We start from the raw sequence: 27,522 nt of genomic DNA on the forward strand, positions 1-27,522 counted from the left end.
AAAATTACATTTTGGCCCAAAGGAACCACATATAAAGAAGAAATTAGCTGCTGAAGAGATTAGCACCATTAACAAGAAACTAAGTATTTTATACTGGGGCAAGAAAAAAAAAAGATGTCTTGAGGACACTTAGGAATCAGCAAGAAAGTCTTGAAACCCTTGCTAGAGAAAGGCTGCATTGGGAATTCATTCGCTTGATTCATTTCACTCTACTCAGCCATCCAGGCAATTAGAAGCTACTGCTGTCATGACCTAACTGGTCTGGCTACTGCCTACGCTGCTGGTAGACTTTGTCATCCACATTATCTTTGTTTTACTTGCAAGCAGAATGTAAGAGTTGTGTGATCAGGGTGTCTTTCCCTCAGCTTTCAAAGGAAGCACTTGGAGACTAGGAAAGAAGCTTCTGAGAGGGCAATTTGTGAAGCTGTGGGAATGGACCCAAGGGTACAGTGAAGACCTGAGGATGTTGGTGATGCCAGAGATGTGGAATGCCTGCTGCAGATAGCTGCAGGCCATGAATAGAGCCAGCCCAAGTGAGAGGCTGTGTGGACTTCAACCAGCAAAGCTATAGGTCTGGGGCTGCCCAAGTCCGCTAGAATTCACATTTCACCCCCATGTCCCCCAGATGTTGGACATGGAACTACAGGACTTAATGCATGCCCTGCTGGATTTCCATCTTGCTTTGGTTTGATTCATTCCTACTCCATATTCTTCCATTTTGTAATGGAAATATTTTCCCTGTGCAATTGTACTTTGAGATGACATATCTTATTATTGATTTTTATGGGGTTTATAGCTAAGAACTTGCTTTGAATATCAGAAGGGACTTTGACTTGAGAAATGATGGATTGTTTAGACTTTGGGATTATTATGTTGTCTGCATACACAGGATAGTTGTAATATGTTTGGTGAAAATATTGTTTTAATTGTGTTTCTTTGATGACTAATTATGCTTTAAGGAGGAGATGTGTTTGATTTGACAAGGGGTGGATTTTGATGGTTGATGTGAAAAGTCAGCTTAGTTGGATTAAGAAATGCCACCCTAGGGGATAAATAAAGCACATTTCTGGGTGTGTCTGGGTGCAATCAACATTCAAAACAATAAAAGCAAGATCATTTACAATGACATCTCTAAAAGAAGAAATATCTAGGAATAGATTTAAATAAGGAGACAAAATATGTACACCTAAAACTACAAAACATTTGCTGAAAAAACATCTAAATAAATGAAATGATGAGCAGTGTTCATGGATCAAAAATCCTGGTTAAAAGTCAGTACTATACAAAATTTTCCACAAGTTCACCACAATCTATACAAATTTCAACAGACTTTACTTAGGGGACAGAAACTGAAAAAACAATCTTCTATTTTTATGGAATTAGAAAAATCCCCAAATAGCCAAAAGAATATTGGAAAAGAAAAAAGTTGAAAGACATATTTCTCAATTTGAAGCTGACTTGCCAGCTACAGTAATCAAAGTATATGGTTCTGGGATTAGGATAAACATCCACAGTAATGGGATATACCTGTAGAGTCCAGAAATAAGCCAATATATCTTTGGCCAGTTGATTCTACAAGGAGACCAAGTCTATTTCCTGGGGAAGGAATAGTCTCTTCAACAAACAGAGTAGGGAATAATTGACTTTTGTATTTAAAAATGAAGATAGATCACACCATATAGAATTTCTCAATATAGGTCATAGACCTGAATTTTAAAAACTGTAAGTCTTTTATGAGAAAATATATGGTAAATCTTCCCGACCTTGGAAATTTAGTTTTAGATATGACGCCAAAAGCGTGAGTAACAAAAGAAAGTATAGATATATTTTTATATTGAATTTTGTGAAAACGTAGTGCAAGTTTTTGTTCTTAAGTAAAAGAACCAGAAAGCCAGGCATGGCAGCACACATTTGTAATCCCAGCAATCTGGGAGACTGGGGCAGAAAGATTGCAAGTTTGAGCCCAGCCCAGGCAATTTAGCCACTTAGTGAGACCCTGTTTTATCATATAAAAAATAGGACTGAGGAGTTAGCTTGGTAGGATGGCTCTGCGTTTTATTCTTAGTACTGCAAAACAAATAACTAACAACAAAATCCCCAAAACAAGAAAGTGAAAAGATGTCCTACAGAATGGGATAAAATATTTGCCAGTCATGTATTACATACAGGATTAACATCCAAGGTATATTGATAATCCCTACAACTCAACAAGACAACCTAAGCGAAAAATGGACAAATGTCTTGAATGAGTGTTTCTCTAAAGGAGACATGCAGAGGCCAATAAACACATGAATATGTAATCAATATCCTCAGATGTTAGGGAAGTACAAATCAAAACCACAGTGAGATAACATTTCGCCACTTAGAGTACTGGTATAACATTTTTGAAATGGGAACTAAATGTTGATAAAGTTGTGGGGAAAATGGAAGCCTCATACATTGCTGGTGGAAATGTCAAATGACATTGTCACTCATGCAGTTTTTCAAAAAGTTAAATGGAGAATTATCATCTGGCCAGCATTTCCACACCTAAGCATATACTCAAAAAAATTGTAGACAAGGACTTAAACAGATACTTGTGCCTAATGGTCATTGCATCATTATTCACAATAGATGGAAACAACTCAAATATTCAATAAAAGATGAATGGTTCATTAACATGTGGTATACACATGTGATGGAATACTATGCACCCCCAAAAGGGATGGAGTTCTGTTACATGCTATATGACCGAAGCTTTCAACCATGCTGTGAAATAAATCAGACTAAATGAACAAATATTTTATTATTCAACTTCAATAAAGCACCTATAATAGGCCAATTCTGTGACATATAAAGTAGATTAGAGGTTAGCAGGGACTAGGGGAATGGAAAATGGGGAAAGATAGATAGATTATTAGGAGGTAAGGATAAAGTCTTAAAAACAAGTAGTTCTGATTATGAATGCAAATAATGTCAATGAATTGTATCTTTAAAATAGTTAAAATGACAAATTTTATGTTATATATATTAACCCCAAGCTTATTCTTAAAAATGTTTGAATGTCACTGAAAAATCAACAAATATTCATGGTGAAGATCATTTTTATTGTTTTCTATACCAGCCCCCATGATAAGGTTTTATAACCTAGGAGACCTTGATAGTTTACATAAAAGAACCTGACATTTTAAGTATAAATTGATGAATTTTGATAAAATGTGACAATGAAAAGGCAGCTCTTGCATATGAATTTCTTCTTCAAGATTATCTTGCCTATTCAGACTGTCTATTCTATGCTTTTTAATTCCATATGAGTTTTGTGTTGCTGTTTTTGTTTTTTATTTATGAGAAAAATGTCATTGGGATTTTGATAGGGATGGTACTGTGTTTGGAAGTGGATTTGAGTAGTATGGTTATTTTAATATTATAACATCTTCCAGTTGATAAGCATGGGATATTTATTCATTAATTTTGTGTCTGCTTCAATTTCTTTCATCGATGTTTTATAATCTTCAGTGATGTAATCTTTCACTTCCTTGTTAAGTTTAGCCTAAGCAGTATTTATTTCCTGAGTAATGTGTGAATTTTGATGCTATGCTGAGATTGTTTTCTAATTACTTTTTGGATTGTTCATCCTTAGTGTATAGAAACAACTAATTTTTGAGTGTTGATTTGTATCCTGCAGCTTTGCTTATTTTAAAATTAGTTCTGAGTTTGTTTTTGTTGAATTTTTACATGTAAGATCATGTCCTATGTGAGTAGGAGTCATTTAAGTGATTTCCCAATTTAGGTGCTTTGTCTTCTCCCCTCTGTTAAGAAAAAGGATGTACAAAGACACAAGATCAACAGTCAGGACTGGTTTCTTCAGAACAAGCCTGAGAGGGACTGCTAGACTGAGGGCCAGAGCAGCAACTCCTGTACAGACTATGAGGTCTTTTTTAGGATTGTGACCATAAAGGGGGTATTGTGGGGAGAAAAGTTCAAAATGGGGCCATGGAGGGAAACATTCGGTGAAAAGGAATTGTGGCTACTGCTAGAGATAGGCTTGAGAAATGCAGGGTGTGGTAGTTGTCTGTCAGGACCAGGGCAGAAGAGTATGGTGGGAGTTATGGGGTGAAGCCATGGTTGTTGAGCATTATTTACACATGATTATACATTTTTAGCATATTTGAAATCATAAGGGAATGGAAGAGACTCACAGTGGCCCCTGGCCAGTCTAGGATGGTGGTAGTTGTATCCCTTCACCCTCTGCTCCTTTTGGTTCCTTTTCTTTTCTTTTCCCTTCCCTTCCCCTCCCCTCCCCTCCCCTCCCCTCCCTTCCCTTCCCTTCCCTTCAATTCCCTTTCCTTTCTTTTTTGTCACAGCAAGGTCAGCAGATAGCCAGAATTAAAAACTCAGCACCAATAATGAATTAGAGGGATGCAGTTTAAGAAAGGGAGATGATTTATTTGTAGAGGGAAAAAGCAGAAGACAAATACAAGCTGCCCCAGAGAGAAGGCAGGCAATGTGCAAAAAGATGGATATCCCTGAGCCCTTGGCCCTGGTTTCTTAGATTAGGGTAGGGATCTTTCCTTCCAGCTGGATACCTGGAACTTGTCACAATCCGATTGGTTCCTTGAGTTGTGTTTGGATGGTTCCCAGGTCACAATGCCCTAAACTGGGCATGTTTGCCTACATGCACATTCCTTTCAGTGAGCTTTGTTTGGTTCCTCCTGACCTTTTGTCCCTGTGAGAGGAGCCTTAGAGAAAGGGCAGTTTAGAATTAGTGATTCAGAAGGGGATGTGTGTGTCTAGTGCACTAGAGTGACAATACATATGTACACAGATAGGTGTGTGTATATTTATATATATATTTTTTAAATTTTACTATTTTATTTGTGAAAAAACTATAAGCAGAATTCATAAATAAACATTTCTTTTTCTTCCCCCCCATTAACTTTATTGGTACATTTTAGGTATAAAATACAGTTACATTCATCATTGGGATCTTGTACCAATAAATAGACATTTCTATTTAAAGCAGGAAAATAATAAAGTGGCTTCTAATAACATAGTCGTGCACATGCCAGTAACAGGAATATATTAACATCTTTTATTTGCTAGACAAAAAGCAGTGTCCAGTATAAATGTTCCCAAAACATTTAAGACCTGTGAATTTCTGACCAGTTCACAAAACCACCAACTGATACTTTACATGAGGAGAAAACAAACCTAACAGACTGTCAGCTCTAAAGGTGTTACAGAGCAGAAAACTTCCAAAAGCTTTATACAAGCTGTCTTTCTGGGCAAATGGAAAATATAGCTTGTGTAATACATTAACAAAAATTCACAAGATAAGATTATGTTTTGACATACTTAACAAGCATTCTCTATTTGTCTCCAACAAACAAAGCTAAGGAAATAATGTAACCATCTTTACACAGTAAATTAAGGTTACAAGTCATACACAAGAACCGAGCTGCTTGAGCATTAAAAACTGTTCAGCTCCATTGTCATACTCTAAATGGTGGCTCTTAAACCATTTTCAGTTACATACAAGCAAAGTTATTATATAGTCAGCAATTAATAAATTTTCAGTAATTTAAGATATGGCAGCTTAAAAAAGTAGACTGAGAATGGTCTTGATAAGGCAGGTAAAACCTCTTAGGTGTGTATATTTTTATATACTAAGTTTTAAGTTAGGCAGCCTTCTCTTGTCTCCTTTGTATTCTACTGGTGGGCTGTGTGTGTGTGTGTGTGTTGGTTAGCCTTGTTTCTGTGCTCCTGACTTTCTCTGTGTTTGCCTATCAGCTCTTTCTCTTTCCATTAGAGAACATTCCTTCCTTTGTGGTAAATTCTTGTGCTATTTGTGCTATCTGGTGCCTCTCTATGTTTATTTTCCCTCTCTCTTCCTTTGTCCTTTTAATCATTTCTAACAGTGTTGTGTGAGGGTGTGAGGTATGCACCGCTCCCCCTCTGGAATAGGCAGCTACCAAGAGCAGAAACTCAGCACCAGTAAGGAATTAAAGAGGCAGAGTTTAAAATAAATTTAGAAAAGAGAAGACGTATAGCTACTCTGAAGAGTAGGGGGCATCAAAAAGGCGAATGACCCCAAGTCTTTGTCCCTGATCCTTGTTTAGAAAAAGTGAATAGTGCCCCTATGTGGGCACCTGGAACTTGTCATCATCTAATTGGTTTTCTGGCTATCTTTGATCCTAACCCGGGGACCCCTGTCTACATTCTTCCTGGCGGTTTGATTCTATCCTGTCCCTTTGCAACGGTAAAGTGTGCATCATAGATTTAAGTCCTATATAGTCATGGGGTAATATTCTTATAGTGTTCTGTTAAATTGTGTCTGGTAAGATGTTATCAAATACTTATGCACCAATATTCATCAGGAATATTTGTTTTGTAGTTTTCTTTTTGTGTCTTTATCTCATTTTTCAAATCAGGGAAATACTAGCACATAGGCAGAGTTTGGAAATGCCCCACGTCCCTGTCTGCCTCTTTCATTGTCTATTGTACTCTATTTTATTTATTCAGTATATGGTCAGAGATAAGGGTCTAGTTTCATTCTTCTGCAAACAGATAACCTGTTTTCCCATCACCACTGGTTGAATAGGCTACCTTTCCTCCAACACATGCTTTGACCCCTTTGTCAAAATCTGTTAGTTGAATGTGTCTGCTGATGTTTCTGTATGCTCTGTTCTGTTCCATTGATCAATGCGTCTGTTTTTGTTCCAGTACCATGCTGTTTTTATCATTATTGCTTTGTGGTGTATCTTGAAGTCAGGTATTGCTATGCTGCCTGCTTTGCTCTTATTGGCCAGAATTACTTTTACTATCCTAGGTCTCTTTTGATTCCATATGTATTTTAGGAGTGTTTTTTCTATATCTGTAAAGTATGCTGTTGTTGTTTTGATTGAGACGGCAATTTATTTGTATAACAGTTTTGGAAGTATGGCCATTTTGACAATATTGGTTTTGCCTATCCAGCATCAGAGAATACCTTTCCATTTTCTGATGTCCTCTTTAATCTCCTTCTACAGGGTACTGTAGTTTTCTTTGTAGAGGACTTTCACTTCCTTGGTGAGATTAATTCCTAGATGTTTCATTTTTATTGAAGCTGTTGTCAATGGTATTGCTTTCATATATTTTTCATCTCATTACTTGTTGGTATACACAAGTGCTAATGATTTTTGTGTGTTGATCTTGCATCCTGCAACTTTGCTGGTTTGTTATTAATTCTAAGACTTTTTTGGTGGAGTTCTTTGGGTCTCCTATCTAGAGTATCATGCCATTTGTGAATAATAATAATTTGAGTTCTTCCTTTTCTATATGTATCACTTTTATTTCTTTCTCTTGCCTAATTTCTCTGCCTAATGTTTCAAGTACTATATTGAATAGAAGAGGAGATAGTGGGCATCCTTGTCTTCCTGATTTTAGGGAAAATGTTTTGAGTTTTTCCCCATTTAATATGATGCTGGCTATTCTTTTCTCAGAAATAGCTTTTGTCATATTCAGGTATGGTCCTTCTATACCAACATGGCTGAATATTAGTATATTTAAGGTAAATAGCCATAGGAAAGGACTTACTACTGACATTTTAATAATTATTTTTCTCTGTTGTAGCATTTTGTCTCACTTATTTTTCTTCCTATACTTTTTGGATTTTCTTAATTTTTGTTGGTACATGGTTTTAATTCATTCATGTTTCTGTTTATGTACATTGTTTTCTTTATTATTATTGCAATTACATACAATATCCTAGTTATAACAGTCTCTTAAATTGATAACAAATTCAATTATGTGCTACAACTCTACTACTTAACATATGTTGCCTCCCACTTTGTTACTGATGACACAAATTACTTATTTTTCCATATCCATTAATGGACATGTATAATTACTCTTTATGCTTTTTTTCATAGTCCAATGGATGTGTCCTTTAATACCACTCTGTTGCACAAAAGTTTAAGTCTATCTACAAAGCCAAAAAATATTAACTCTTACATGAAAGCTTTTACAAAACTAATACAAAACTGCTTACGTAGTATACAAAGCTCTATTTTAAAATTTAACTTTTATTTTAAATAGGAAAGCATTTCTAATGCTACAGGGATCCAGGCATTTAAAAGCCATTAAAATTTGGTGCATGGCAACTCTGGATCATAGAGGCTTTTATTCTTGAGGGCAGCAAAGCAGCCCCCAGAGGGTCTTGTAGGACCCTATGTGAGGCGGCTACCTCTGGGGGAAGAGGGTAAAAGCAACTCTGGCCATGTCTCTGGAATTTACTCTCTATGCTTTTTAAAAAACTCTATTCCAGATTTATAAGTGACTTGGATATATTACAATAATGAAAGATTCTATATTTGTCTACATATTTATCTTTGCCAGGGGATTTGTATATTTCCAGACTGTTTTGTTTTGCTGTTTATCATCCTTTTGCTCCAACTGTCTTCTCCCTTCCTCATTTCTTATAGGCTGGGTCTTGAGGTGAGCTGAACAGATAATGCTGATATGAGGAAACTCTTGATGTCTCCATCATTTTTGAATGTCAGTTTTGTTGAATATAGTGCTCTGGATTGGCAGTTATTTTCTTTCAGCACTTTGAGTTTATCGTCTCACTCCCTTCTAGCCTCCATGGTTTCTGTTGGGAAATCTGTTCCTAATCTCATAATTGCTTCATTTTACTTTTGAGTAGCTTTTCTACTTTCAAGATTCTTTGTCTCTTTGCTCTGAATTTTGATTTGATTAAATTGTGTCACGGGCCAGTTCTCTTTAGGTTTATCATGGCGAGAGTACTTCTGAGCTTCTTGAATTTTTATGTCTATTTCCTTCCTAGGGTTTAGGAAATTTGGGGTCATTATTTGCTCACTTGGGCTCTTTCCTCTTTCCTCTTCTCTGGTATTCATGTAATGTGTATGCAATGTGTATAACGTTCTACTTGATTGTGGTCCACGATTCCTGGAGGCTCTTCATTATTCTTTGTATCTTTTCTTTTCTGCTCCTCTGCCCAGTAATTTTGAAAGTCTTTTCTCTGAGTGTACTGATTCTTCTGCCTGATTAAGTGAGATGTTGAGTCTCTTTTAGTAAATATCTCAATTCAGTTGTTGTTTTTCTGTTAGGAATTTCTGTTTGGTCACTCATAGTTCCTGTATCTTTGTGGATATTTTCATTTTGTTTATGTAGGATGTCTCTAATTTCATTTAGTTATCTATGCTTTCTTTTGATTTATTAAGCATATTTGGCAAAATATTTTAATTCTTTTTCTGGAAATTCCTACATTTTGGGTTTTTTTTTTTTTTTTGGTCTAGTGCTTGGAGATTTCATTTATTTCTCTAAGTATGTCCAGATTTCCTGTTTCTCTGTATGCTCTGGTATATATATATATATATATATATATATATATATATATATATATATATATATTTTTGTTTGTTTGTTTGTTTTTGGTACCGGGGATTGAACTGGGGTCCTTGCGCTTGCGTAGCAGGCGGCAAAACCACTGAGCTAAATCCCCGGCCCTATATATTTTATTTTTGTTGGGATTTCAGCATTTGAAGCATCAGCCAACTCTTCCAGATTTGGAAATTTGTTTTTCTGCGTGGAGAACTTTCTTCATTTATTCTCACAAGAGACTCTAGATTCCTCTAAAGTTGTTTTTGTATCCATTCCTTTCTGCCCTTTGGGCGCTTGGGTAGAATCTCCTGTTTGAAAAGGCTTGCTGTTTTCTAGGCAGCTCCCTCCCTTGATACCTGTCTGCAGTGTTCTGGCTCTTCAGCGACGTAGCCAATTGTGTTGCTGGAGCTCCACCTAGTGTCCATTTTTGGTACTGCAAAATGATGCACATGTCATTCTGAGAGACTCCACCCTTACCCCAAATTGATACCTATTTCTGTCAGTATAAGAATACAAGCGAGAGATAAACCAGGTCATAAGCAGCTCCCTTAAAAGTGAAAACATTAAATGTAGAGGATTTGGATGATTCCTCCCAACCTGACTGTGCAGAATGGAGAGGTGTTCTGGTGAGAGAGTGGATAGAATCATGAATTTTCCTTGCAGGTTTCTATGTGTTTGTATTTGTACCAGCCTGGGGTGCATGAAGCCTTTGTATAATTTGTTCCTGATCTCACAGAGGAATTTAGTCCATTTGTTAACTCTGTCTTGTGTAGCAACGAGACCCAGGGCTTCCTATTCTGCCATCTTGTTGATGTCATTCTCTCTCCCACCATGTATTTTTAAATTAAATTCTTTTATTGGTACATTGTAGGTATACAACACAATTACATTTCTCATTGGCAATTGTACCTTTACATAATGCATCTTGGTTCTTATTTTTTCCCCATTCCTAGCCCTCCCTTCACGCCCTCCACCCTTCCCTATTTACAAAGACTTTATTTCCATTTTTTCCATTTCTCAGCATTTTTCCTTTCCCTTCTTTCCTTTCCCCTGCCCCTCCCACTACCCCTACCCCTTTGGACCTTTTCTTCCTATTTTACATATTGATTATTCATTCTAATCATTGGTACATTTTAGGTATACAATGACATTCATCATTGGAAATTTGCACCTTTACATAGTCTCTCTTGGTTCTTATTTTTCACCCTTGCCTAGCCCTCCCTTCAACCCCTCCAGTCCTCCCTATTTACAAAGATTTTGTTCCTATTTTTCCATTTTCTCATATTAATCCCATTCCCTTCTATCCTTTCCTCTAGCCCTCCCACTTCCTTCCCCTTTGCCCCTTTTCTTCCTATTTCACATTACCTATTATACATTTAGTCCTTATTTACACTTTCAGTTTCTCACACCAGAGAAACTATTTGGGATTTATTCATGTGTGTCCTATTTATTTCACTTAAGAGTATTGCCTTAATGTGCATCCACTTAGCTATAAATGTCTCTAATTTCTCATTTTTGATGGCTGAGTAGTACTCCATTTTATAATAAAACCACATTTTCTTTATCTAGTCTCCAGTTGATGGGCATTTGGGCTGTTTCCAGGTTTTAGCTATTACAAACTGTGCTGCTATGAACATGTGTGCACATATATCACTGTGGTATGGTTCTTTTAATTCTTTGGGGAAGATCCCCAGCAGACCCACCATTTTTTTTTTTTTTTTAAATTTCTGGGACTAATAAAATTATTTTTGAAATGATCAGGTCCTAAACAATTTTCATTAACTGTTGCATGTTATAAAGATTATATATTTCTACAAGATGTCAGAAATGATTCTCCTTAAAGAAAATCTTCATAATTACTTTTCCAAGTCCCTTGTGTCAGTTAATATCTTTCTCCTATGAGTCTTGTTCTTCACACCATTAACTCAAGAAAACTACTTTTGACACTTCACTGTTTGTGTTTCATTTTTAGGTGACTTCCTACATTTCATATAAAAATTTTAGTTATCTCTAATAAGTTGTTTGACTTAGCAGCTCTTTTCAAGTTTTTTCTTCATTGAGAGCATATAGAAGTTGACAGTTCCTTATGCACCAAGAAACACATTTTGCCAGGTCTGGAAGAGTTTTGTTGGACTTTTATCCCTAACTCTCAAGTATGGCCAAATATAAGATGCACAATAGGTTCCAGTTCTTTGCACCAGGAATTTTTCTAAGCATTGGAGATAAAACAGTAAACAAAGTGTTGATTTTTTTTGGGGGGGGTACCAGGAATTGAACTCAAGACCCTGTGGTTGCCAGGCAGGTGTGGCACCACTGAGCTAAATCCCTGGCTTTAACAATGAACAAAATGGAACACAACCCCTGCCCTGATAACATTTACATTCTAGTGCAAGCAAGCCACAATGGACACATAGAAAAATGAAGAATAGTGTGAATGAAAAGTGGTAGAATTTTTAATAGATTGGATAGGAATACCTTACTGTGAAAGTAAAACTTTGAGCAAGAACATCAAGGATGAAAAAGATTCAGGGAGCAGTAGTTGACTATAAAGAAGAAATTTCCCTGTTAAGGAAGCGATGTAGGAGACAGGATGGGTCATTTAGGCACTGTTTAAAATCACTGGAAAGACTAGATACTATGAATTAGATTAAATGGTATGGAGGAGCAACATGACAAAATTTTCTTTTTAAAAATATTTCTCTAGCTACCAAATAAGGAACAACTTAGGTGGACAGGAGCACAAGTTGAAAGGTGTATCAGGAGCTGTTATAATAAGCGAGGGTAGACATGACGACGGTGGAGACTACTGTTAGCACAGGAGGTAGTGAGAAGGTATTCATCATAGTTCAGACAATAGAGCACCATAGAGCGGGTGACCTAACAACACAAGTGTATTTCTCACATTTCTGAAGCCTTGGTCTCTGAGGCTAAGGCAACATCATTGTTGAGTTCTGGTGAGAACCTTCTTCCCTAAGTGCAGGTGCCTATCTTCATGCTGTGTCCTCACATGGCATTTCTCCTACTATGGCAGAACTAACTCCGCCATAAAGGTTCTGCTATCATCATCTAACAACTTCCCAAAGGCTGTAGCTCCAGGCACTGTCACTCTCAGTGTTAAGATTTCAACATATAGCACTGGGGACACACAAACATGCTTTCTATAATATGGTCAGGTTTTAATAATACAGCAAAAGGAATTTGCTTATGGATGTGGATGTGTGGGCTAAAAGAGAAAGGATCAAGCAATAAATTTTGTTAAAGTGAAAATTAAGACACCTATAACCATTGCCTCATAGGTTGACTGTCAGTCATGTGTATTGTTTGTAAAATGTCCCCTGGCCACTTCAAAGCCCCATTTTTCAGCTGGCTTCCTGGAAATGCTGCCTTTGAGAATGTCCTGCTATCACCTTCATTTGGGCTCTGGTGTCCATCTGGAAATAAATAGGTGACCATCATGGCCAACTGAGAACATTGCTTTGGTTATTATAAATCAGTTAATGACATTAATTAAAAACAACAGTCCTAACTGCATTGATATACTTACTAATCTGATAGTGTAACCAGAAATCAGTGTGTAGAAACTCCATTCAGCTATTCCCCCTTCTACGAATCTTCCAGAAAGAGGTAAAATTACAGGGATATTATTACAGGGATACATGCATACTCACATTTATGGCAGCACAATGTATAATAGCTAAATTTTGGAAACAGCGTATATGTTCTTCAACAGATGAATGGGTAAGGAAAATGTGGTATTTATACATGATGGAATACTACTTGCCATAAAGAAAGAGAAACTTGAGGAATTTCTAGGTAAATGAATCCAATTTGAGAGCATAATGTAAGTGAATTAAGTCAGACACACAAGATGAAACATCTCATGGTTTCTCTTATATGAGAGACTCAAAGTATGTATATTTAAGAGCAAAATAGAAGATAGATAAGTAGAAAGTGGGGAGAGGGTCAATGATTCTCCAAATTACCTATTCCATTGTTTCAAAAATACTTTAATATATATGCTGATTTGTTTCATTTATATTAATTTCTGTTCATTGAAAAGCAAGTTTTGTGCTAATATCCACTTTTTTCTTCTTTGTAAGATAGAATCCTTCTTGTTGATGTTTGGTACCTTGAAGAGAACAATGAACAGTGTGTTAACTATTGTTATTCTCATTATTTTTTATGAAATTTTGATTTATTATTTTATAAAATTTTGTTTTATTATTTTATAAAATAAAAAAGAAGAAAAAAGAAAGTGATGTTTTATCTGTACGGTAATGGTAACATTAAAAGGGAAAGATAGGTATGCTTTTATAATTAAAAACAATGTTTTGAAGTAAAAAAGAAAATTTCTAAAATGTGCACATATCCATAATCTGGTCTTCTGATTAACAATTTTCCCCTTTCCTTCCACTTTTTCTTAGATGTTCTTTGTAGCTCTGTCATGCAGCTACATTTGCAAAACACTGGGTGGAATGATTATGAAGACTTCCATCACGCAAATAGAAAGGAGATTTGACATATCCTCTTCTGTTGCTGGTATAATTGATGGAGGCTTTGAAATTGGTAACTTTTATTTCTATTTTAATAATCAGAGTTGCAGAGGAAAAATACCGTTCATACATGCTCTATACTTCTGGTTCTCAACTGGGGCAAATATGCCCCTCAAGGCCAATTTGCCAATATCTGCAGACATTTTTGGTTGTAATAACTTCTGGGGCTGTGTGTGCAACTGGCACCTAGGAATAGAAGCCATGGGTTCTGCGAAGCACCCTACAAGGCACAGAAGTACACCTGACAACAAAAATTACCCAGTACCAAGTGTAAGCAGTTAAGATTTTGCAAAACATCTTAACATTTGATCTCATGCCAATGCATTGCATATTAACAGCTTGTGAGGTTTTGCCTTGCCTCTTTCAAAATGCCCAAGTGAAAACAAAGGTTGAGGGAGTGCTATGATTCTTATCATTTGAGCAGGAAGAAAGAGCTTTGGAACAAACTAATTTCAATTCCTACTATTCTTAAATGTTTGAAGTTAAGACTCTTTTTTTTTTTTTCCAATAATGAAAATATTGCTTTGTTCTCTTCATTTTAATTTTAGCATCTTCTCCTATATTCATCAATCTTATGACTTTATATCCTTCACTCTTCCACAAGCAGGTTTAACAAAAGCATTTAGAATATTAAAATTAGAGTTTTAGCATTAAAATTTATTTTATTCTGTGTCTTTATCAAGGCATTCATTCTTAATATTTCTGTCAAACTTTACTACTGTTTAATACCAATTATTTGTACAGCATTATGGTTTCTTTGCATAGTTCTGATTTTTAAATATTGTGACTTTGAGTCTCATCTTTAGTTTTTCTGGAGTATATTTTCAAGTAGTAATTTTTTTCTAGAAAACATTGAATGCATGGCATAATTTCCAACTCCCTGCTTGTTGGAAATATGTTTATTTTCATCACATGTTGAAGCAATAATTTGGGCATGGAATTAAAAATTCAAAATATTTTTATTAGATCATTTAAAATTTTCATGTACTGTTTTATAACATTCAGTGTTGAATGTGAGAAAAATCATTATTCATATGATTCTCCTACACTGATATGCATTTCCTTTATATGCTTGAATCTCAGGAACTTTACCCCCATATGTCTAAGACTGTCTATTTTTATTTTACTGCTGCTGGATATGGAAAAATGATTCATTGAAGGCTTACATCTTGGTTTAGCTGAGGACATTTATTTTCTGTTTCTTTTTTGGCTTCTCTATTTTCATATTTATTTCCTTCAGAAATAGCTGTAAAATGAATGCTAAATTTTCTGCATTATTAAAAATTGTTTCTTTCTAAATTTCTACCTTTTAAATGTTCCAGCAATCACCTCAGATGCTGTCTACCATTTTCTCATATGAACTTCTAACTTATAGGATTTTCTATAATTTTTAAACTTATATTGATTATTGCTTTATTTTTAGTTTTCTAGTTCTGATTTTATGGATGCAACATGCTATTATACCTCTAAAGATAATAACTAGATTTTTCAGTTTCTCTTTTTAAAAAATTTGATACTTATTTAATTATCTACTGGATCATTTTGGTATTTTTCTGTTAAATTTTTTTCTATTAGGTGTTCGGTAATTACTTCTATCATTTCTATCTTTTCATTGTTATACATTCAGCTCCTGATGGAACAGAATTGTTGGTGACTCTCTCCACTTAGAATATTCTATTTCTTTTCTCTTCTTTTTAATCTAAATAATTTACCAGTAATTGTTAAGTGGCCTCCTGGAAATATTCCTGAATTCCCTAGATTTTCTAATTTCTCTTTATTTTTTGTCTAATAGTATCTCTGTCCAACTGGAAATTTTTACCACTAGTACATAAAATTTCTTAAGGACCAGTACCACAGTTTATTTATTTTTCTTATATTTCTGGCTCTGGACACCATGGCAGGTACATAATAAGTGTTTAAAGAATGCTGGATATCCATGAGTAAGTGTATTAATGGATACATTTCCCTCAGGTCAAGAAGACTTTTCTCCTCCCTTTTTCCCTTTTTAAAATAATCTAGTCAATTCCAATTCTTCACTAAAATTCTGTTCCACTAATATTGCCAAATGTTTCAAGTGATTTCTTTAGTGTCTAAAACCTACTCTGATTTTTAAAAAATCCAATAACATACATGATGTTTATACTATTTATTAAAAATATGTTTTAGTTATTGGTAGCACTATACACCTTTTCAATGACTGGTTTATTGTAGGTTGAGTTTCACCTCAATTAAATTATCTAGTCTTTCAGGAAAGGTACCACATTTGTGGTCTACTTGCATACACTTGGGTCTTCAGTATTATTGGCCACAAAATTAGGCTCAGTCAGTATTTGCTGGAATGGATCATACCAATATAATTTTTGTCTCTTTCTAGGAAACCTGTTTGTGATTCTGTTTGTAAGTTACTTTGGATCCAAACTACATAGGCCGAAACTCATTGGAATAGGTTGTGCCATTATGGGAGCTGGAGGTATTTTGACTGCTTTACCACATTTCTTCATGGGATAGTAAGTGTTGAATAGCTCTGTACTGTTAATGGTCATTATCATGTGAATTAGTAGAAGAATTTCATTGTTATTTTCTTAATTGGCGATTCTGTATTAAAGAAGGGTACTCAAAATATTTATAGGAATGGGTGTATTTTGGGTGTAACAACTGACTGTTTTATTCATCCTGGTTTTCATAGATTGAGATGTCCATAGCATTAAATAAAGTATATAGTTTGATAAGAAATAAAAACTTTATGGCTTTTTTGGTATGACAAATGTAGCTCATGTCTTTGCGTGTAAGAGTTAAATTATACTCAGTAAGACTTCACCACCCAACCCCCTGCAGTGTGCATTTTCCCACAGCCTTTCCACTGAGGCTGTTCTTCCTAAGGTCCCAGTGGAGCTGGGATAATAATCAGAGGCTCATGAGAATGAACTTAAAGTAGCAACTCCTCATGTAAGAGTGAAGCTAATTTTTCACCTCAAAGTTGATGTGAAAAGCAGTCCCAGGTTGGCATGCTGCTGCTTTTCATCATCGTGCTTTTCATCAGCCACACGTGGTCTCGGCCTCATGGCCCTTGTGTCACTATTGGTTCAGGCAACAGGAGCTAGGAAAAAAAGAATGAGAAGCAGCAGCAAGGAGTGCACACAGGATGAGGCCTAGGAGATATTTCGGAAGCATAATACTTGCACCAAATTCACAATACCCACATGTTTGTTCCATTTTACACACAGAGAAAAGACATCTTGGTCTCTATGGTCGCACCTAAAAATCAACTTCAGTTCCTGTTGAAGGAGACAATACTGGATATTTAGAAATAGCCATTTCTGCCACAGACAGGTGCTTACCACCATATCAACAATCACACCTTTTGCTCACCATATTATTTTTAATATTTCTACCTTTGACTTTTATAGTTTTTCTCTGTGATACTACTACTTCTAATTTCTAGACCTACTTTCATCTTCACTGCTCTGCATAATTGGAGACCAGATTTGAAGGCTTCAGTTGCACTATCATGCCATGCTTTTGTATGTACTGTTTTTGCAGCCTTGAATAATTTTCCTTCACGATATACCTTTGAAACTTCTGTCTATCACTAAGATACATCTCACACATCATTCTCACATGAAATTTAAGTCTACCCTGCTCTCTACCTTCAAGAAAAACTGATCTTTTTAAATTTTGTGACAATTTAGGGCCTTGAGCATTAAACTTACATCTTTTATCATGTATATTTATCTTAGATAATGTGAAATCCCCTAACTACAAAGATCATGTGTTTATTTCAAGTTTTTTGAAGTGGTGCATAATGCCTGGCAGTTCAGATGCTGTTTGAGATACAGGGAACTTCAGCATTTTTGACTGTCAAAACACTTTTTGTCCCTAGTCTAACTCCATTTTTGCTAATCCTATTAAATTCTCCCTCATCAAGGTGAAGTCTGTTAGATTTTTTTCTAAGTTTTGAAGAGTGGAATATTAATTAGAGTATGTGTGTGTTTCCATCTATGAAAGCAAATCAGGTTGTTGATGTAAATGTAAATAAACTGACATACCTTATAGATTGAAGAACACTGCTGTAAAGTTTTTTAAAATGTTATCATAAATTATTATAAAGTTTAGATTGTGGTCACCTTGGCAAATAATTCAGAGGAACAAGAACGGATAAGCTATTTCATATCTTGACCAGAATATAACCAGTTCTAGAATGAGAACAAGGCAAAAATTCACCCTACCTGGGGAGCTTTCTTAGTAGATACTCCCATTCCATGTGCATCCACTGTCTCTCCTGAAGCACAGGCTGGATAGATGGTTTAAAGGAGCCTAGTAATTTGCAGAAGGAGAAAGTACAAGGAAAGGAAAAAAATTTCTCGGGTTTTTTTGGACAATAAAAATTTGTTATAGAAAAATAAGGAAAAATTTAAATCTAGTGATGTTTTCACAGTTACAGGTATTCTTCAGAAGCCCATGATAATACATCAGAGAATTCATTATCTACTTGTTTAATTGGTCAAACTTCATCATTCAATGAAACACCAGCTGAAATAGTGGGAAAAGGTACAAATTGATAGTAATTGTACAAGTATTCTAAAATTTAAAACTTTAATTACATTCATAAAATGATTGTGGTATTTATTAGCAAAAATTGATGAACGAAAATAGGGAAACAGTTGACCTTTACATACAGACAACATCATACTGTTAATACATACTGTATATAAAGAGCTTTCAGAAGTAAATAAAAAAATGGGATTTAAGTAGGAAATGGGCGAAAAACATGCATTTGAAATTAAGGAGCAGGAATTTGTCTAAATGTGTATAGAAACTTGCCTTTTGAGAAAAATGTATACTACTATACCGTTAAATATTTTTTATTTATTATAATAGAAATCATAAACTATAGTTAACAATACTAGAGAGTTTTCTACATATTAGGATTAAGGGAAACAAAGGAAAAAGATTAAAGGAAGGAAAAATATTTTACATTTTTAGTATTGTTGGGAGGAGCTAAATTTGTAACTTTCTGGAGGTTACAAATTTAACTTCTTTAATTGAACAAAAATAAAAATAGAACAAAAATATTTCTCCTTATCTAATTATTCTATTATTACTGATTAATCTCCTGGTAATAATTAAGATTGTAAAAAAAGATTGTATGCAAAGACTTATTTATAGTTATTACCAAGTTATCATTTTTTAACAGAATTTAAAATTAGAAATATTTTGCTATTTAAAAATGTATGATTGACGAAAATTGTTATCTAGTATGGGACTGGGCACTCATTAAAATTCTTGTATAAAAGACAACCTGTGGGGAAAAAACATGGTGAGCTTGTCAGAATTCAGTGTTAATTGTAAAAGAAGATTTTAACAGGAACTGGATATTTAAGTCTGTAACATATATAATGAATATTATGTATAATTTTATGTGTAGTAGAAGATATGTAACAAACATCAGAAAACATTAGTTTTTCTGTGCAGTAGAATCTCAGATAATTTTACTTGTTTTCTTTTGTTCTTTGTGCTTTTCTGTATTATCAAACTCTACTAAGTGACTATGAATCACTTAAAATTAGAAAAAAAAGTCAGAAGGAATTAGTGGTCTAAAGTAGTTGATAGGAATACTGAAATTACTGTTTAAAATAAAGCACTCTCTTGTCTACATAGGTTGTGAGAAACAATCTGAGTCATACATGTGGATCTATGTTCTAATGGGTAACATGCTTCGTGGAATAGGGGAAACCCCTATAGCACCACTGGGAGTTTCTTACCTTGATGACTTTGCTAAAGAAGGACATTCCCCTGTTTATTTAGGTAATGCACAGAAATGTTAAATTGAATAATTACTTTCCCTGGTCTACCTTTAAAGTAACAATGCTATTATTATCACTATTGCTATTCTTTTTGCCTGGAAAAAATGATTTGGACAAATGTATAATACTACTTCTAAAAACATGTTGGATAAGAATCATGAATTATTGAAATTTGATATATTTGTTTTATAATATTTCAGGTATTTTGAATGCAGTTTCAATGATTGGCCCAATCCTAGCCTTTACAATGGGCTCTCTGTTTGCTAAAATGTATGTGGACATTGGCTATGTAGATCTGAGTAAGTACAATCAGAACAAGTTAGCATGATAGACTCTGTCAAGTACCTAACACCATTCTACCATGTAATTGAATTCACTCTTTCAATATTCCTTTGCTTACTATTTTTCAAATTTACAAGTTGGAAAATGCATTCATAATCATAATAAGGATGAAATTCAGCTCCTACTGCACCATACTGCTACAACTAAGTATAAAATGGAGAACTTTTTAATAATCTTGTTTAGGTTACTTGATCCAAAACAAAAAATTTAAAATGTTTTTCCCTTAGAACTGACCACTCCGTCAAGTAATTTTCAAAATTCGGTTGATGGCAGAACATTGAAGTGCAGAACTTAAGAGTTTGCTTTGCTAAAGCTGATGTGAAATTGAAGGGCTGACTGATAGCTGGATCAGGCTGAGGGCTGCATTGTGCACTTTGGTGTTTGGTCTTTGCATATGGAAATATTCAATACGTGTTGTGGAGCAAATCAGTGAAGGAATGTTCACATAAGTGATATCATGACCTCTTCTGGCTCAGAGCACTTTCCTTCATAATTCCAAGAATAGGGGCCTTTGTGTGGAAACTCTCTAATTCAACCCCTCCTTCCAATAAATCTACCTGCACCGCAACCCTTTTCATCTTTTTTTCCCAACCCAGTGGAAAAGACACCCATCTTCAGCTGATGTTAATATATCCAAATGGTCCTTAGGCTCTCTCTTCCTGCCTCTTCCAAGATTTAGTTTCAAAAACACATTGCCTGTGGGGCAGAGAAGCTCAGTGGGTTCCAGCACCCGGAAGGAAGATCCCCACCTCCATCCCAGGCTCCTAGGGCAGTGAAGCTCAGCCGGTCCCAGTACCCGGAAGGAAGCTCCCCTGCTGCCATCCCAAGCTCCTAGGGCACAGAAGGCGAGCCGCGTGGGCGCCAGAAGCACCCCCCACCCCGTGGAAATGAGAAGACACATAAACAAGCCTCAAAAACAGACTTCCAGATCACCTACAGCAACCCCAAAGGGAAACGAGATGGAACACTCTGATACTCAACCACCTGGACTCTGAACTGGCAACAAAAGAGGATCTGGGAAAAATGAAATCAGAAATAATTACTCAGATAACAGCAAAGATTTTGCTCATGGTGCAAGACATGATTAATAAATCTAGAGAGGACACAGATAAAAAAAATAGAGGATCTGAGGAACATGATGGAATCCCAACATAGGAAACAAATGGAATCCATAAAACAGATACAAACAGATTTCTGAGAGATTAAAAACTCCATCGAAAGTCTGCGCAGCAGAACGAACCAATGTGAGGATGGAATTTCACATATAGAAGATAAGATTGGAATTAGTGAGGAGGAAAAGAAAAATTGCTTTAAAATTGTAAGGGAACATGAGAAATCAATCCAGAAGCTGCTAGATGATGCAAAGAAGAATAACCTAAGACTGATTGGAGTCAATGAAGAAACAGGAGAGAGTGCAGATGACATAAAAAAACTCTTCACAGAAGTGATGGCAGAAAACTTCCCAAGCAGGGGAAAAGAACTTGACATACAGATAAGTGAGGCATATAGGACTCCAGCTAGCCTTGATCAAAAAAAAAAAAAAAAAAAAAAAAAAAACTACACATAGGCATATAATAGTTAGGATTCCAGAAACACAACAGAAGAACAAAGTTCTCCAAGCAGTGAGAGAAAAGAAACAAATCACATACAAAGGAAAGCCCATCAGAATCACAGCAGACTTCTCAGTGCAAACCCTCAAGGCAAGAAGAGCTTGGAGTGATGTATTTCAAGCCCTAAAGGAAAGCAGCCTCCAACCCAGACTGATGTACCCTGCAAAACTATCTTTCAAAATTGATGGAGAAATAAGATAATTTCATGATAAAGAGCACCTCAGGAACTTCATGAATACCAAACCGGCACTCCAAAATATTTTAGACAATACCCTAGGAGAAGACAGTGAGGATCACAACCCCAGGAAACCCACAAGAATGAATCCATTGGGCGTGACAAATTAAACGCATAGGGGGAGAATCCAACAAAAAGAAAAAGTCATGACAAGGCTTTTAAAACTGTTGACTTCATCTCCCTAATGGTGTATAATTCAATCTCATTATTGTACTGATTAGTATTTTTCTGATTCTAGAATTGCACACCATTCCTTGTACTATACTGGTTATTTATCATCTTCTTATGTCTACATTTTAATTGGGTTGTTTATTAATGAGCTCTAAGAATTCTTTATATATTCTGGTCATAGGTTATATGCATTGTAAATATGGTCTGTTTAAGGACTACTTTTCATTTTAATGATGTCATTTAAAGTTCTAAATTTTGATGGAATCTCATCAATTTTTTTTCTTTTATACATCATGGTTTTTGTATCCTAGGTAGTTCTTGCCTACCCTGAATTCATAAATATTTTCCCTTATAATTTCTTCTTAAAGTTTTATACTTTTAGGCTTTCTTATTTAGGTTCATAGATCCCTTCAAGTTATTTTCATGTATGGAAAAAAAGAGTTGAGGTTAATTTTTTATATACAGATACCAGGTGATCTAGTGCCATTTGCTGAAGACACTATCTCTTCCTCGGTTCTTAAATCGAGTTTATATTCTATAAAATACTAATGTTAAATAATCTTTCAAAACTCAGTGGACCATATATGTGTGGTTCTATTCCTAGATTCTCTGTTTTATTCCAATGATCTATATGTCTTTCCTTACACCAACACTGCCTTGATTACTGTAGTTTTAGAAGAAGTCTTAAAATTGGTGCTAAACGTCTTCCAACACTGTTTTTGTTTTTGTTTTTGGCTTTTCTGGGTCCTTTGTACTCCTACATAACTTTAAAATTTCAATATCCAGTTCTTCATTTATAGCAAGTATACACAGACCTGAATTTTTATATATACCTTGTGTTTTCTAATCCTGCTAAATTCAAGTACAAGTTCTAGGGGCTCCTAGAGATTTCTTAGTATTTTCTCTGTAGATGATCATTTCATCTACATATAAAGATTTTTCTTCTGCCATGCCAATCCTATCCTAGTTGTGTCATTTTATTGCCAGACTATTTTGGTTTAGACCTATGTTTCAAAGTATAATGGACAGATGAAGAGGAGGCATATATGCCCTTGTTCCCCACTTTAGGGAGAAAGCATTGTATCATCTGCATTCATAGAAGGAGTTTTTGTTGGAAGTATGGAGTACATGTCTTTGATCTGTTGAGAAAGTTCTGTTCTACTTCTAGTCTCCTGATAGCTTTTACCATGAACAGCTGTAGAATTTAGTCCAAAACTCTTTCTCCAACTAGTGACAGGATCATATGGCTTTCTCCTTTCCTCTGTTAAAATGATGACTTTTGGGGGTGGATCTTCCAATGCTGAACCAACACTGCCATCCCTATAACAAAACCACTTTCTACATACTGCCAGATCTGACTTCTAATAGTTTGTTTTGTTAAATAAATTTCTATGTATGTTCATACATTTTTCTTTTTTTTATGTTTTTTTTTGTTGTATTAAATTCTTTTATTGGTACACTGTAGGTATACAACACAATTACATTTCTCATTGGGAATTGTACTTTTACATAATGCATCTTGGTTCTCATTTTTTCCCCATTCCTAGCCCTCATGCCCTCCACCCTTCCCTATTTACAAAGACTTTATTTCCATTTTTTCCATTTCTCAGCATTTTTCCTTTCCCTTCTTTCCTTTTCCCTGCCCCTCCCACTACCCCTACCCCTTTGGACCTTTTCTTCCTATTTTACATTATCGATTATTCATTGTAATAATCGGTACATTTTAGGTATACAATATAATGACATTCATCATTGGAAATTTGCACCTTTACATAGTCTCTCTTGGTTCTTATTTTTCACCCTTGCCCAGCCCTCCCTTCAACCCCTCCATTCCTCCCTATTTACAAAGATTTTGTTCCTATTTTTCCACTTTCTCATATTAATCCCTTTCCCTTCTATCCTTTCCCCTAGCCCTCCCACTTCCTTACCCTTTGCCCCTTTTCTTCCTATTTCACATTACCTATTATACATTTAGTCCTTATTTACACTTTCAGTTTCTCACACCAGAGAAACTATTCAGTATTTGCACACGTGTGTCCTCTTTATTTCACTTAAGAGTATTGCCTCAATGTGCATCCACTTAGCTATAAATGTCTCTAATTTTCTCATTTTATATGGCTGAGTAGTGCTCCATTTTATAAAAAAACCACATTTTCTTTATCCAGTCTCCAGTTGATGGGCATTTGGGCTGTTTCCAAGTTTTAGCTATTACAAACTGTGCTGCTATGAACATGTGTGCACATATATCACTGTGGTATGATTCTTTTAATTCTTTGGGGAAGATCCCCAGCAGTGGAATAGCAGGGTCAAATGGGACTTCCAGTCCTAGTTCTTTGAGGTATCTCCATACTGATTTCCACAGTGGTTGCACCAGTCTGCACTCCCACCAGCAGTGGAGCAGGGTCCCTCTTTCCCCACAGCCCCACCAGCATTTGTTATTGGTTGATTTCATGATAGCAGCCATTCTTTCTGGAGTGAAGTGGAATCTCAGCGTTGTTTTCATTTGCATCTCTCCAATGACAAGTGATGTTGAACATTTTTTCATGTATTTATTTGCTATTTCTACTTCTTTGTCTGAGAAATGTCTGTTCATTTCAGATGCCCATTTTGGGATTGGGTCTTTAAATTTGGGAGGTCTGATCTTTTTAAGTTCTTTATAGATTTGAGATAGTAGACCTTTGTCTGAGGAAGAGCAGGTGAAGATTTTTTCCCACATTGTGAGTTGTCTCTTCACACTGCTGGTGGTTTCTCTTGCTGTGCAGAAGCTTTTTAGGAAGAAGAGATCCCATTTGTTGATTGTTTGTGCTAGTTCATGGGCAACTGAGGTTTTGTTCATAAAATCTTTTCCTACACTGATGTCTTCAAGGGTTCTACCTAACCTCTGTTCCAACTGGTTCAGAGTTTCTATTTTAATATTTAGATCTTTAATCCATTTTGATTTTAGTTTAGTGTACAGTGAGTAATAAAGGTCTAGTTTTAATCTTTGGCAAGTTGAAGCCCAATTTTTCCAGCAGCATTTATTAAAGAGGCTATCTTTCCTCCAGTGAGGGTGTTTGGCTCCTTTGTCGAAGATGAGATGGCTGAGTGTGTCTGGCATTGTTTCTGCATCTTCTAATCTGTTCCACTGGTCCTCAGCCTGTTTCTTTGCCAGTACCATGCTGTTTTTATCACAGTAGTTTTGTAGTATAGTTGCAGGTTGGGGATTGTGATACCCCCTGCCATGTCTCTGTTACCTAGAATTGCTTTTGCTATTCTGGGTCTCTTCTTGCTCCAAATAAATTTTTGGATTGTTTTCTCAAGGTCTATGAAGTATGCTGTTGGGATCTCAATTGGAATTGCATTAAATCTATATAGCAGTTTTGGAAGTATGGCCATTTTCACTATATTAATCCTTCCTACCCTGGAGCAGGGGATGTCTGTCCATTTTCTGATATCATCTTCAATCTCTCTTTTCAGAGTTCCATAGTTTTCAGAGAAGAGTTCTTTGATTTTTTTTGTTAGGATGATTCCTAGGTATTTCAGGTTTTCGGATGCTATTGTGAAAGGAATTATTTGCCCTATTTCTCTCTCAGTGCATCTGTCATTGGTGTAGAGGAAAGCTATTGATTTTTGTGTGTTGACCTTGTAACCAGCTACTTGACTGAATTTGGTTATTAAGTCTAGAAGACTTTTGGTGGAGTTCTTGGGGTCTTCTATATAGAGTATCATGTCATCTGCCAATAATGACAATTTGACTTCTTCATTTCCTACCTTTATTCCTTTTATTTCTTTCTCTTGTCTAATTGTTGTGGCTAATGTTTCCAGAACTATATTGAACAAGAGTGGTGATAGTGGACATCCTTGTCTTGTTCCTGATTTGAGTGTGAAGGATTTCAGTTTTTGACCATTTAGTATGATATTGGCTGTTGGTTTTTCATAGATGGCTTGTATCAGTTTGAGGTAGAGACCATCTATTCCAATTTTTTGTAGGGTTTTTATCATAAATGCATGTTGGATTTTGTCAAATGCTTTTTCTGCATCTATGGAGATAATCATATGGTTTTTGTCCTTGCCTCTATTGATATAGTGTATTACATTAATTGATTTTCAGATATTGAACCATCCCTGCATCCCTGGGATGAATCCCACTTGATCAGGGTGTATGATCTTCTTGATGATCTTCTGCATTCTGTTTGCCATTATCTTATTAGGATTTTTGCATCTATGTTCATTAGTGAGATTGGCCTATAGTTCTCTTTTTCAGTTGGGTCTTTCTCTGCTTTGGGGATCAAGGTGATGCTTGCTTCCAGGAATGAATTTGGGAGTATTGCTTCCCTTTCAATTTCACTGAAGAGTTTAAACAGTAGTGGCAGTAGTTCCTCTCTAAATGTCTTGTAGAATTCAGCAGAGAAGCCATCAGGACCTGAGCTTTTCTTAGTTGATAAGTTTTTAATTATGTTTTCAATTTCATTGGTTGATATTGGGTTGTTTAGAATTTTTTAGGTCTCCTTCATTCAACTTTGGTAATTCATACATATCTAGGAATCTGTCCATTTCTTCTGTGTTTTCCATCTTCTTGGACTATAGGGTCTCGAAGTAGGTATTGATGATCCTCTGGATTTCTGCTGGGTCTGTTGTCATTTCACCCTTTTCTTTCCTAATTGCATGGATTTGGGCCTTTTCTTTCCTTTTCCTGATAAGGTTGGCTAAGGGTTTGTCCATTTTGTTGATTCTTTCAAAGAACCAACTCTTGGCTTCATTGATTTTTTGTATCGTTCCCTTAGTCTCCATTCCATTGATTTCTCCTCTGATCTTTATAATTTCCTCCCTTGTATGAGCTTTGGGGTTGTCCTGCTCTTCTTTTTCTAGAAGCTTGAGGTTCAGCATCAGGTTGTTTAATTGGGCTCGTTCTGTTTTCCTAATATGCGTATTCACTGCTATGAATTTCCCTCGTAAGACTGCTTTCATTGTGTGCCATAGATTCCGATATGTTGTATTGTCATTGTCATTTAATTAAAAGAACTGTCTGATTTCTTCTTTAATTTCCTCTGTGATCCATTGGTTATTCAGAAGTGTGTTATTCAATTTCCACATGTTTATGAAACTTTTTGAGTTTCTTTTGCTATGGATCTCCAATTTCATTGCACTATGGTCTGATAATATACAGGGGATAACTTCAATTCCTTTGCACTTACTTAGACATGTTCTATGTGTGAGTATGTGGTCTATTTTGGAGAATGACCCATGTGCAGCTGAGAAGAATGTCTATTCTGATTTTATGGGGTGGAAGACTCTGTAAACATCTGTTAAGTTCATTTGTTCAAGAGTTCGATTGAGTTCTAGTATTTCATTACTTATTTTTAGTCTAGTTGATCTATCTGTTTGTGACAGTGGGGTGTTGAGGTCCCCCACTACAATTGTATTAGTGCATATATGACTTTTCATGTCCGTTAGTATTTGTTTTATAT

General features: G+C 35.6%; 1 protein-coding gene across 6 annotated transcripts in view; it reads left to right on the forward strand.

Moving 5' to 3' along the window:
- The window catches only part of LOC101698204 (solute carrier organic anion transporter family member 1B3-like), a 143,084-nt gene that overhangs the window by 17,180 nt on the left and 98,382 nt on the right, over nucleotides 1–27,522 (forward strand). For all 6 annotated transcript variants that reach the window (XM_087214036.1, XM_087214040.1, XM_087214035.1 and 3 more), the window contains exons 3-7: nucleotides 13,785–13,926; nucleotides 16,288–16,420; nucleotides 18,349–18,461; nucleotides 19,572–19,718; nucleotides 19,918–20,016. In XM_087214036.1, coding sequence (XP_087070162.1) covers nucleotides 13,785–13,926; nucleotides 16,288–16,420; nucleotides 18,349–18,461; nucleotides 19,572–19,718; nucleotides 19,918–20,016 — 634 coding nt within the window. The remainder of the gene's footprint in view (nucleotides 1–13,784; nucleotides 13,927–16,287; nucleotides 16,421–18,348; nucleotides 18,462–19,571; nucleotides 19,719–19,917; nucleotides 20,017–27,522) is intronic.

The sequence above is a fragment of the Heterocephalus glaber genome, unplaced genomic scaffold (genome assembly GCF_053883595.1).
Source record: "Heterocephalus glaber isolate CG9 unplaced genomic scaffold, H.glaber_assembly_v1.0 deba00001444, whole genome shotgun sequence".
NCBI lineage: Eukaryota > Metazoa > Chordata > Mammalia > Rodentia > Bathyergidae > Heterocephalus > Heterocephalus glaber.